The following is a 14,001-nucleotide window of genomic DNA, read 5'->3' on the forward strand; positions in this document are numbered from 1 at the left end:
AAATAGGATATAAATGTATAATTATTTAAAGGTGGAATCCTTAGTAAGTATTACATAAGTCCACACAATATGTGGTGAAAAAGTGCTCTCTGGACGGGAAGGTGACCTAGATTCGTCTACATTGCTATAGATCCAAACTCATCATGCTGAAGAAGTATGGACTATGACTATTCTTTATTTTTTATACAAAAATTGAAAAAAGAAAGAAAAATAGGAAAAATAATAAGAATTAAAAGAAAATCATTTGTTTGCAAAAAAAATAAAAAAAAAATTATTCTAAGGTGAAAACTGTTTTGTTCCATTCGTGTAGAGGGGAGAAGTTAAGGAATTAAGAAGTCTATCTTTTATACAATTTTGGTCTTTTATAGTAGCCACGCTCTCATGTGTAGGTACACTAATGTCAATGGCAGGTTGACTCGCCCCACACTTGCTAAAGCTAAGAATGATTTAATTTTCTGGTGCAATCTAAGAATGATTTCTACCCACAAGAAAAGAAAAAAAGAAAGATAGAAGCTAGAAATGATTGTTTTTATTTGTTAAAATAAAAAGAAAGCTAGGTTAACTGTTCATTGTTCACAAAAAAAAAAAAGGGGTCAACCAGCAATAAGTATGATGATAAGAATGGAAATGGTTTCCAACACTGAGACAGAAATTGGGAGAAATCCTTTTAGTATTCAAAAAGAAAAAGAAAAGAAACAACAAAATTCAAGTCAGTAATCAACTTCCTGTTTTCAAACAAGTTTCCTTTTGGGAGAGAAAACAAACCCTAATCAGAACAAGTGAACAAACACAGCTGGTTAATTAATGATGAAATTCAGGATTATGGATAGTGAAAAAAAGTAGGAATTTCTTACTGGGCCTGTGGGCCTGGTGAAATGAGTCAGACCAGAAAGGTTTATCAGCACCATATATATTTGGGCTGTAGGCCTGATAAGATATGGGCTTAGAATTAAAGGTTTGAGGACATATTAATAAGGTGGTCTTATGTGGCTCACATATTTGAAGGGTTCAACTTAACAGGGGTTGGTCCAAGTGGTTATAGCGCTGTTTGCGTAACCTCAGTTTCGAAGCGACGGTGGTCTCCGGCATCGAAACCTTGTTGACATGCAAAAAACCATTTGTGAGGAGACTCACCCACAAGGAGAGCAGAGTGAGCAACCTGGCTGTTCAAACACACGATTAGTTAGAGGCAAAGCCTTGGAAACGAAGGAGTTAGGACAAAGAGAAAAAAAAGAAAGGGTTTTGAGATAGATGTGGGATTACTAGCTTTTTCACGCGTTGATTGATGTTATGTTATGTACTTATTGTAGATTATTTTATGTTACTTTATCTCCTATTTAATTTGAGATTTACCTTACCTAGTACGTGCAGGTCATTTTGCTTTTATATTAAAGTGGAGCATAAACTAATGTTGGGCATGTCTTTCTCCTAGTGTTTTTTCAATAAAGTTATTACATGGCAGCGAATCTACTTGAAAAATGGTGGGTCTCACCGGACTGGATGGCGAACCGGCGAAATTATCGAACCGTCCTTGGATATGGGCTTAGAATATATTTAAATTTTAAACATGGAGGGACCAAAATACCTCTCAAATTATTTAATACAATGTGTTATGACTAAAATGCCCTCTAATTATTCACAATATATATTTTTTTAAACTACATATTAATTAACGCTTTTTTTTTTGTAAATATATTAATTAATTAACCTTTTTTATCATTAAACATAAATTAATGTATTGTCTATATATATATATATATATATATACATATATATATATATATATAATATATATATATATAATATATATATATAAATATATATATATACATAGTTTATGACTATAAAGCCTATTATCCAATATATATATATTTAAATACATATTTACGTTTTTTAATTTTATTATTACCTTTTTCTTACATTAATTAATATATTGTCTATATATATATATATGAATAGTTAGAAGACATTTTAGTCACAACACATATTAGCGTCTGTTTGGTTACATGAGTCTGGAGATTTCAAATTTGTGGAGTCATAATTCATAAATTAATTGTTTAGTTAACCTGAATCTATGGACTCATCCAAAAAAGTTGTTTAGTCGACATGTTTTTTGTGAATGCGCAAATGTTTAGTATTCTTAAGGTCGAGGTGAAATCTCTCCATACCCATAAATCTACATATTCACATTTTTAGTATAAAAAGATGAATCTCTAAATTTCACTAATCCAAGAATTTTCACAACCAAACGGGTATAAATCTCGCATTAATGAATCCAAATATTTGAAATTTCTAGATTTATGTAACCAAACAGACCCTTAAATAACCTGAAGGGTATTTTAGTCCCTCTAGATTTGAAATTTGAATATACTTAATGGCAACTAATGGTGTTAATCTAGTTATAACTCACATGTAATATATTACATTAAAAGAACCTAACATTAATTTATGATCCACTAAAGAACCCACATGTAAAAATATTTTTTTTTTTTTTTTCTTCATTTTTGTGGATTTTTAAAAGTGATGTTTTGACTCGAACTAGTCACTGGAATCAAAGTCAAAATATTAATGTCAATATGAATTTTCTTTTGACTCATAATTTTGTTAGTACATAAAAAATAAAGTTATCATATAAAAAGTTAATTTAATTTTATCTATTTATTTATTATGATGACAATAAGAATGAAAGGTAAAAGATACTAGCTGACTATTTGTTTGACGTAATAGAAGGGGGTAGAAAGAAAGAAAAAAATCAGGGTTTGCTCGTTTATCTGGGATAAGATAATGGAGAAACAACTTTTTATTATATAGAGATAATGTTGATTTACCTAGCAAAAAACTTTTTCGACATCTTCTTTAAGGTTTTTCGATTTTCGATAAGACTTTGGGGAAAAAAGAGTATAGATATCATCTTATTTGAGGTGGTATGGTTATATTTAATAGAGACATATAAAGCTCTTATATGGGGAAGTGATTTAATCCAGATTGAAGGAATTAAAAGAATTAGAAACAGAACTAAGATGATCTTATGAGAAATGGTGAAAAAGAATGTGTAGAGCTTCAGCGTATATGCATATTACCTTAAATATAACTGATTGAAAGACAAGAATTTATGTAGCCGATCTTATTTAGTTGAAACAAGCCTTTGTTATTATTGTGCATATCTTCACCTTCTTCATTTTTCCTTCTTTTATGCTCTTTGTTAGGGATAATAGATGCACAACTACGAATAGAAAAAAAAACACAAACAAAGAAAATAAGAGGGATTTAACGTAGTTCGGCAAAATCCTGCCTACGTCCACCAGAGAGAAAAAGAGTTCCACTATTTCCAGAAAACTACACACAACTCTCACACCCACAAAGTGCTACTATTTGCTTGCCTCTCATCTTTATCTTCAGGATAGGTTTTCCAATCCCCTACAGAGATTGATGCCTATTATCCCACAGAGACTATTTATAGGAAAACCTAAAACCCTAATCCCAATGTAATTACAATTTTACCTCAATATTAGTAATTGACCCAAAACCTGCTCCTCCTCCTCACCTATGAATCCACCTCTTTTCACTTTTTTTCCCTGTCATTAACCAAGCAATTTTTAAGAGATTTTCGACACCTTTCTACTAACCTTCTTAGACCATGGCACAAATTTTAGAAATACAAGAGAGAGATGTAAACATGACGCAGAGAGAAATTCATTTAATGCTATCTACGCATTTCGAGATGGAATGCATTTAATTGTTCATAGCATGCAATTTTTTTATTTATTTTTCTAATATTTAGGGCATTAAATGTCTAAGAAGGAACATTTATATATGTTCCTTTGACTAGCTAGTTTTTGAGAGCATCGACCAAAAGTAGAAGTTCTACATATTGTTATATAAAATAAAAAGAAATAAAGAAAATCTACATATCTTCATTGGGAAGTTCACATTTTTTATTATTTTTTAAATTTAAATTTAAAAAAATAGAGAATTATATTCATTTTACATTTTTTTGTTTAGGCATAAAGTTAAAAAAATTATCCCTAACTATTATGATCTATTTTATTAATACTTAAAGGAGTATAAGGAGGACATAATCCTCTATCTTTTTTTTTTCTGGTAAATAATCCTCTATCTTCATGAGTAGATGATCTAGACTCTTAATTCATATGATGGAGATCAAAATCAAAATAATTGCAATTATTAGAGAAGAGGCATTAATGAAGCATTAATAACCACAAAGTTCAACTTGCGCATCATATAAAAGTAATGTAGATTTGAGGCATCTGATTTTGATTAGGGTTTTAAGTTTGATTCTGATAGCTTGAATCCATCTTGACCTACTCTAGATTTGAACAAGAATGGAACTCAAAATTTTAGCCCTGATAAGTGGACCCGAGCCATGCTAAGATTAAGTATGTACCTAAACCCAACTAGCCCAATCCAACTAAATAAAACCTTAACAATTATAAGTTATTTTTGATAAAAATAAAGTTTTCTTGTTCCATCATGGTTCCATGCATCTAGCCTGGCGTCCAATATGGTCCAGGCATCTAGCCTAGCCTACCTATAAAAGATTAAGGTCTAAGATAAGGACAAGATTAGGATATTTCAAACCAAAACATAATTCAAGAAATTTTTGAGATAGAGAAGTTTGAAAAAATATACATCCAAATATCTTTTTTCTTTTCCCCCTTTTTTTTAGGTTGTAAGGAAATTGTTTGGGTGCTGCGTAATTAATGCGCAACACCTGCAGCGAACAGTTGAGATCTTGATTTCGTCCGAGATTTCGATCTCGATCGTCTATTTTCGAAAAAAATGTAAAAATACACTTTTCAAAAATTTTAAAATAAACGATCGAGATCGAAATCTCAATCGACTGCCCAAGTGGTAAACACAAATGAACTCTAATCCAATTCCTGCAAAGTGGGAATGATTTTGAAAGCTCTACATGACTACGTCCACGTGAAATCTAAGCTCATGTTCCAAAAGGGTCAATCTCTTCTACGGTCCCACAGCCAACCACTAGTTAGAAAATTCCACACTGCGCGACACCACACCGACGTAAACCCCTTTTAAAAGTCTTCATCGTTTAAGTTTAATAGCTAAGCACTTGCAACGAATGGTTGAAATCTTGATTTCGACTGAGATTTCAATCTTGATCATCTATTTCTGAAAAATGTGAAAATATACTTTTCGAAAATTGCAAAAATAAACGGTCGAGATCGAAATCTCGGTCAAATTCCTGGTGGTAAACACAAATGAACTCTAATCCAATTCTTGCAAAGTGAGAATGACTTTGAAAGCTCTACATGACTACGTCCAAATGAAATCTGAGCTCAAATTCCACAAGGGTCAATCTCTTCTATGGTCCCCCTGGTGCCACAGCCAGCCACTAGTCAGAAGATTCCACACTACGTGACACCACACCAATGTAAACCCTTTTAAAAGTCTTCAAATTTTAAGTTTAACAGCTAAGCACCTGAAGTGAACAATTGAGATCTTGATTTCGACCAAGATTTTGATCTCCATCATCTATTTTGAAAAATATGAAAATACACTTTTTGAAAATTTTAGAAGTAAACAATCGAGATTGAAATCTCGATCGACAACCCAAGTGGTAAACACAAATGAACTCTAATCCAGTTCCTGCAAAGTGAGAATAATTATGAAAGCTCTACATGACTACGTCCACATGAAATCTAAGCTCATGTTTCAGAAGGGTCAATCTCTTCTATGGTCCCCCTACTCCAATAGCCAGCCACTAGTCAGAAGATTCCACACTGCACGACACCACACCGATGTAAACCCCTTTTAAAAGTCTTCAACATTTAAGTTTAACAGCTAAGCACCTGCAGCCAACGGTTGAAATCTTGCTTTCGACTGAGATTTCGATCTTGATCGTCTATTTCCCTAAAATGTAAAAATCCACTTTTTCAAAATTGCAGAAAAAAACGATCGAAATCAAAATCTCGGTCGAATGCCCTGGTGGTAAACACAAACGAACCCTAATCCAATTCCTGCAAAGTGAGAATGACTTTGAAATCTCTACATGACTATGTCCATGTGAAATCTGAGTTCATGTTCCAGAAGGCTCAATCTCTTCTATGGTCCCCCTGGTGCCACAGCCAGCAACTAGTCAAAAGATTCCACATTGCGCGACATCACATCGACGTAAACCCCTTTTAAAAGTCTTCAACATTTAAGTTTAACAGTTAAGCACCTGCAATGAACGGTTGAGATCTTGATTTCGACCGAGATTTTGATCTCTATCGTCTATTTCCGAAAATTTTGAAATACACTTTTCGAAAATTTCGTAAATAAACAATCTAGATCGAAATCTCGGTTGATTGCCCAGGTGATAAACACAAATGAACTCTAATCCAATTCCTGCTAAGTGAGAGTGAATTTGAAAGCTCTACACGACTACGTCCACCGTGAAGTCTGAGCTCATATTCCAAAGGGGTCAATCTCTTCTATGGTCCCCCTGGTCCCATAGCCAGCCACTAGTCAGAAGATTCCACACTGCGTGACACCACACCGACGTAAAACCCTTTTAAAAGTCTTCAACGTTTAAGTTTAACAACTAAAATCCCTTCTACGCGAATCACATTTCACCTTTTGACACAAACTGCCCTACATATCCCTTGAAATTACACTATTACTCATCATGTTCCTTCTCTTACGAGAGATCAGAATGAGATAAGCGTGGGAAAATTATGTGATTAGCTGCTTTTAGGTTTCCTTTTACAAAACAATCACTCAATGTTTCACTTAACAAAACTAGTTAAAACTAAGTTTAGGTTTACAAAACTAACTAAAATAGTGATTTTTCACCATTTTGATAAGTGTAGCGCATGCAGCACTGGGATTGAAAAGGGATCTTCATAGACGGCTCCAATTCGCTAGTCTAAGACTCTAATTGGTATCAATTATCATTCTCAATTATGATAATTATTTATTATTTTAAATTGTTTGGTATCTCTTATCAATTTTGTTTTTATTTAAAATAATAGAAAAGCCTCCAAAATCCATAATAGACTTTTTGTCTATTATGGATTATGGTGATAATTTCATTCTCTTCATTTATGCGAAAGTTTACATAAAATACTACAATTAAGATGAAGGTAAAATAGTCAATACACTTTTTTTTTTTCTTTACTCTTTTTTCACTTGCTCATTATCATTTTTTAATAAATTTTTATTTTGACATACCAAATTTATTTTTGACAAAATTCACCAAACCATTGTTCATTCTTGACCACTAATAAATTCTTGTATTTATTTATTTTAAATGGGCATAATTGGAAATGAGAATTGAGTGGCAGTTTTGTTATTTCCTCCATTAAATTGGGCATTTGTTTGCTTCGTTTACGTATCGAACCCGATTCCATTTGAGTCCATATAAAAGGAAGGTTGGTCACTCTGCTTCTCTTCACAGAAAAACATGGCTTCTTCTTCTTCTTGTCTCTCTTGGCTCCTCTCTCTGTTCTCTCTGCTCCTGCTTTTCTCTTCCATTTCTTCGTTAGGAGATGATAATCCCACCACTCTAACACTGTCTCTCACACAATTCAACAAGAACCCATCTGCAGATTCATGGCAGAACCTCACTCATCTTGCTTCCGCATCTTTAACCAGAGCTCGACACTTAAAAAACCCTCAGAGCTCTGTTCTCTCGAAAACCCCTCTTTATCCACAAGGCTATGGAGCATACTCCATTTATCTCAGCTTCGGTACTCCACCTCAAACCATCCCTTTCGTTATGGACACAGGTAGTGATTTGGTCTGGTTCCCCTGTACAAATCGTTATACCTGCAAGAGATGTTCTTTTGTAAACCAGAACGCTTCAAACATCCCAACTTTCATCCCCAAATTATCATCTTCAGCCAAGATTCTAGGCTGCAAAAATCCAAATTGTGGTTGGCTTCATAGCTCTGACGTTCAATCCAGATGCAGTGGTTGCAAACCTAATTCGAAAAACTGCTCACAGACCTGCCCTCCTTACATATACACCTACGGTTCTGGATTAACGGGTGGTGTTCTTCTCTCTGAGACCCTCGATCTCCCAGAAAGGAAAGTACCTAATTTCATCGCCGGATGCTCTGTTTTCTCCATACATGTACCCTCTGGAATAGCCGGATTCGGCCGCGGCCCATCGTCGCTTCCGTCGCAGCTCCGCCTGAAAAGGTTCTCTTACTGTCTACTCTCTCACCGATTCGACGACACCAGCAAAAGCAGTTTACTCATCTTAAACAGCAATTCAGATTCCGGCACCAATAAGACTACCGGCGTCAGCTACACACCGTTAGTGAAGAACCCAGTTAACGGAAGACCTGCATTTTCGACCTACTATTACATCGGCCTGAGACGAATCACTGTCGGAGGGAAAAAAGTGAAGATTCCTTACAACTATCTCTCACTGGGAGCTAAAGGTAATGGCGGAACGATTATAGATTCTGGGACGACATTCACATTCATGGAGAAAAGAGTGTTCGATTTGGTTGCAGCAGAGTTTGAGAATCAAGTGAATAACTACAAGAGAGATCTCAAGACGGAATCGCTCACTGGGTTGCGACCCTGTTTTGATATTTCGCAAGCAAAGGATGTAACGTTACCGGAACTGGTTTTTCACTTCAAGGGAGGTGCAAAGGTGGCACTGCCGTTGGAAAATTATTACTCGCTTGTTGGTGAAACTGGTGTTCTGTGTATGACTTTGGTAACGGATAATATCGTAGGATCCGAAATATCGGGTGGTCCGGCGGTTATTTTGGGGAACTATCAGCAGCAGAATTTTTATGTGGAGTATGACTTGGAGAACCAGAGATTAGGGTTTCGTCAGCAGAGTTGTGGCAACTGATACGAAAACGTAACGTATCGTATGTTTAGTATTTATTGTATCGCCGATACATTGTTGTCAACTTTTCTCACTTTTGAAGCCCTTCTTCTTTTTCGTTTTAGAACATGAATACTTCACTTCTAAGGACAACAAACCTTTGCTACACAGACCCACCCAAGAAAGTCCATTTTCCTTTGGCACGGTTTCCTATGTTGATTGTTTTCGGGAGGAATAATATTTATTTATTAATATCTAATCTTCGCGGTATTTTTAAACTATGAGCTAATATTACAATAGCCCAGCAATGCGAAGTAGGCTACTTTATGCGATTGCGGAGTGTGTCGACAAACTAGTGGTGGAAAGTGACTGTCTTGATCTTGTAAAATTTGCAACTAGGACTCCCTCTTTTTCCCCTTTGGATGTAGCACCCATTATTGCAGATATTATAAGCATAATGGCCCGTTTTGAGTCGTGCATTGTTGCACATATCCCTAGGCAGATCAACATTGTGGCTGATCACCTAGCTAGGAAGGCCTAGTTGGTTGTGTGCACAACTGTTTGGCCATCTTCCACTCCTTGGTTGGTGGATCTTTGTCCCCCTCCTTGGCCTTGACGCTTGAATGAAATCATCATTTACCAAAATATATATATATATTACAATTGCCCAAGATACAAAGATAAGAAACGGGGAGGGGAATTAATTCTTTTACAATTGCCCAAGATACAAAGATAAGAAACGGGGAGGGGAATTAATACAAAAAGAACAGTCTTGTGATTTAGCGGCGGTTTTGGTAATTACACTAGCGGCGAAGTTAGCCTCTCAAAAGATGTGGCGAAATCGACATGCAATGAAAGTATAAACAAGGTGAATAATGTCCGTCACAAGGACTGTGACCTTCCAACGAGTAAGTGAAGTGAGGAATGTTGTCAAAGCTTGGTTATCATTTATTTGGCAAAATGAGAGAATTCAGTGAGGAAAACAAGGATAACTGACCCGGTTTGCAATGTCATTCCAACCAAGGAATAGCAGAAAGAATCTCTAAGTACCATTTCTCTTCCCTTGGATGATGCAAGAAGGCTGCCTGGAGCAAAACAGGTTTAAAGGTTTTGAAATAATAACCAAACTGAGATGGCAACTCAACCCAAGAAGAAAAAGGAAACATGGAACATTAAGAGAAAGAAACACACATGAAAAGAGAGATGCACCCACCATAACCTTTCTAAACTGAAAATCCATCAAGCTGACTGGGTATGAGAATGCAATCAAAAAAGAAGTAATAAGGTGAGTTTTGAATTGATTGCATTACCCATTAAAGGATTTTGAATTGCATGGATGTTTGGTGCAACGAGGAGAAGAGAACATACAAATAAAAGAAAAGCTCATTGTTATTACCCAACTCAACAGCAGCTTCCTTGTACCTTGTTTTATTTCCTGAACTGCTTCCACAGGGATTCTTTCGCTTTTTCTCCATTTTTCTTCTCTCTTTTTCGATTTGTTTTAATTCATTTTTATTTGAATTTGTATTGTCATTTTACTGTTGAAATCTTGTGTTTATGTTGGTTTTGTAAGATATTATTTTTTTATGAAAAAATATTAATTAAAAGTAAAAAGTATTTTTGTAAGATATTTATTTGTTAGCCATCATCATGTTTTAATTCACTTTTTTTTTAAATAATTTACTAAATAATTTACTCATATCTGAACATGATATAATAATTTAGAGGCATGACCCTTAGTAAGTCCCACATAAGTCCACACACTCTATGTGGTTAATAAGCAAGCTTTTCGGACAGGGAGGTGATCTGAATTCACCCCTATCTACATTGCTATAGATCCCTAAACTCATCATGCCGAAGAAGTATGAACTAAGAATATTCTTTATTTTTTATACAAAAATTGACAAAGCAAAGAACAATAGGAAAAATAATAAAAATTAAAAGAAAATCATTGGTTTGCAAAACATGTAAAAATTGTTTTGTTCCATTCGAATAGAGGGGAGAAGTCAAAGAATTAAGAAGTCTGTATTTTTTTTTTTTTTTTTTTTTGTGTTTGAGGTTCTTTTGGGCCAACTTGCGCGCACTTTGATTATATCCTCAGCGGGAGCTTGGTCGTCTACAAAGGTCGAACCCATGACTTCTTCACTGAAAGTATAGATCTGACCACTCTATCAACCCTGCATTGACCACTGAAGTTTATGTTTTATATAATATATCTTTTATAGAGGCCACAATCTCACGTGTCCTTGTACCACTAATGTCAATGGCAGGTTGACTCGCCCCACACTTGCTAAAGGTAAGAATGATTTATTTTTCAGTGCAAACTAAGAATGATTTCTACCCATAAGAAAAAAACAGAAAGCTAGAAGCTATAAATGATTGTTTTTATTTGTTAAAATAAAAACAAAGCTAGGCTTACTGTTCATTATTCACAAAAAAGAAAGGGTCAACCAGCAATGAGTATGATGATAAGAATGGAAATGGTTTCAAATACGGAAACAGGAATTGGGAGAAATTCTTTTAGTATTCAAAAAGAAAAAGAAAGAAACAACAAAATTCAAGTCAGTAATCAACTTCCTGTTTTGAAACAAATTTCCTTTTGGGAGAGAAAACAAACCCTAATCAGAACAAGTGAACAAACACAGCTGGTTAATTAATGATGAAATTCAGGATTATGGATAGTGGAAAATGGAAACAAGTCGGAAGTTCTTACTGGGCCTGTGGGCCTGGTGAAATGAGTCAGCCCAGAAAGGTTTATCAGCACCATATTTGGGCTGTAGGCATGTACAATATGGGCTTAGAATTTAAGGTTTGTGGGCTTATGTGGCTCACTTATTTGAAGGATTCAACCTAACTAGGTTGATTAAGCCAAGCATGAGCAAAAGTATCTTGAGCCCCAATTTTCAGGCTTCTGTAGTTCTGTGAAAGCATATATGTATTCAAACTAAAGTTGATATTGGGAAAAGCTCATTTGTTAATCATTTGAGTAAGGGTGTCAATTGCATACCGAAACCATTTAACCGTATCGAAGTGTGCCATCTAAAATCATATCGTACCACATCGTTCAAAATTCGGTATGGTATGTACCGAAACCGAATTTCTTTAGTACGGTTTCGGTTTTAGGTACTTATACCGTCAGGTATGTATCGAAATCGTACCGAATTGATACCGTATCAAATTAAGGGATATAAATATAAATTTACAATTAAAACACTTTACCTTTACCCTATCCTTAATTAGATTTACTTGCTTTGTTCTTCACTCATCTTCTTAAATTTACTTGTTTTGTCTCTATTAATTAGATTTAATTGATTTATCTTTGTTAATATCATATTCTATCGATTGTTTAATCACAATTTTATTAGAATCTTAATGAACTAATAATAAAAGTGACATGGGTTCGTTCGTATCAAAATTGTATAGCACTAGATACCGTGTTTAAACCATTTTCTCACACCGATTTAATACCGAAACTTGACTGAACCGTTTTTGCAAATACAAAGACTATACCATGTAAATTTGATACGATACGGCTGTGGTTTTCGGTATTCAAAGTTGGTAGTGTACCAAATTACCGAAACCTAATCGATTGACACCCTTACCTTTGAGTAAGGAAGTTGAGGCATTTGGTGGAAAGAATAAAAAAACAGAAGAAAAAAGAAAAAACTATCTTTTATTTAAAGAGTGAGATGGAGAGGATTCCTTTTTCTTGAAGTTATTTATTTTTTAAAATTTTTTTATAGATTTTTACGTATGAGTCTCTTTAATAGAGTATAAACTAATGTTGGATCGCCTTAGTGCAATATATTACATACATGTGAGTCCCAACCAGACTATTAATACTGTTAGTTGTCGTTAAGTGTATTCAAATTTCAAACTTAGAGGGACCAAAATACCCCTCAAGTTATTTAATACAATGTATTATGACTAAAATGCCCACAACTATACAATATATATATATATATATATATATATATCTAAAATGGCCCCGGGGCACGCACCCCCAGTAAAACCAAATCCCAAATTGAATTTTCATTGGATAAATTTTCAAAACACAAAACCCAGGTATTATGGGATAAACCGTAACTACGTTTAGTGATAAACAAATCCAAAAATCGGGGTCGGTTTAAACAAGGGGGGCGATTAGACCTTGTGCCAATGATATATATATATATATATATATATATATATATATATATATATATATACTATATATATATATATAAATATATTTTTTTAAACAACATATTAATTAACACTTTTTTTTAGATATATTAATTAATTAACTTTTTTTTTCATCAAACATTAATTAATATATAATTAAAAAATATATATTGTGAATAATTGGAAGGCATTATAGTCATAACACATTGTATTAGGGCCTATTTGGTTACATGAGTCTAGAAATTTCAAATATGTGGAGTCATAATTCATGAAATTAACTATTTAGTTAACCTAAATCTGTTGAATTCATCCTGAAAAACTGTTTAGTCGACGTGATTTTTGTGAATATGCAAATGTTTAGCACTTTTATAGTTGGTCAGGGTGAAATCTCTCCAAACCAATAAATTTACATATTCACATTTTTATAATGTAAAATGATGAATCTCTAGATTTCATGAATCTTGAAATCTCTAGATCGCCACCCCCCGGGGTTGGCCCCCTGAATTTGTATACTTATAGTGGCTAATAGTGTTAGTTTAATTAAGATTCACACGTAATATATTGCACTATAAGGGCCAAACATTAATTTATAATCCACTAAAGAACCCACATGTCAAATCTCTACTTCTTCTTCTTTCTTCTTTTTTTATTATTATTTTTTTTATTTTCTTCTTTGTTTTCTGAATTTTTAAAAGTGATATTTTGACTCGAATAAGTCATTGCAGTCAAAGTCAAAAATAATATCATGAGAAGACTTGGAAGATATTAAAGTCAATATGATTTTTCACTTGACTCGTAATTTTGTTAGAACATAAAAAATAAAATTATCATATCAAAAGTTAATTTAATTTTGTTTATTTATTTATTATGATGACAATAAGAATAAAAGGTAAAAGATAGTAACGGACTATTTGTTTGACCTAATAAAAATGGGGTAGAAAAAAAAGTTTTTTAATTGAATATCAAACTAGTGGTAAAATCCATACTTCTCAGTGGAGAGATCATGGGTTCGATCATTGTGG

General features: G+C 33.9%; 1 protein-coding gene across 1 annotated transcript; it reads left to right on the top strand.

The window, feature by feature from the left end:
• Positions 1–7,420: 7,420 nt before the first annotated feature.
• Positions 7,421–9,425, top strand: LOC149003114 (putative aspartyl protease At4g16563). Its single transcript, XM_089138922.1, has one exon. It carries the CDS (start codon positions 7,430–7,432, stop codon positions 8,837–8,839), a length of 1,410 nt encoding a protein of 469 aa, XP_088995048.1. The 5' UTR covers positions 7,421–7,429; the 3' UTR covers positions 8,840–9,425.
• The last annotated feature ends 4,576 nt before the right edge of the window (positions 9,426–14,001 follow it).

The sequence above is a fragment of the Hakea prostrata genome, chromosome 10 (assembly GCF_041222555.1).
Source record: "Hakea prostrata isolate BN-2017 chromosome 10, UWA_Hpros_2, whole genome shotgun sequence".
Lineage (NCBI taxonomy): Eukaryota > Viridiplantae > Streptophyta > Magnoliopsida > Proteales > Proteaceae > Hakea > Hakea prostrata.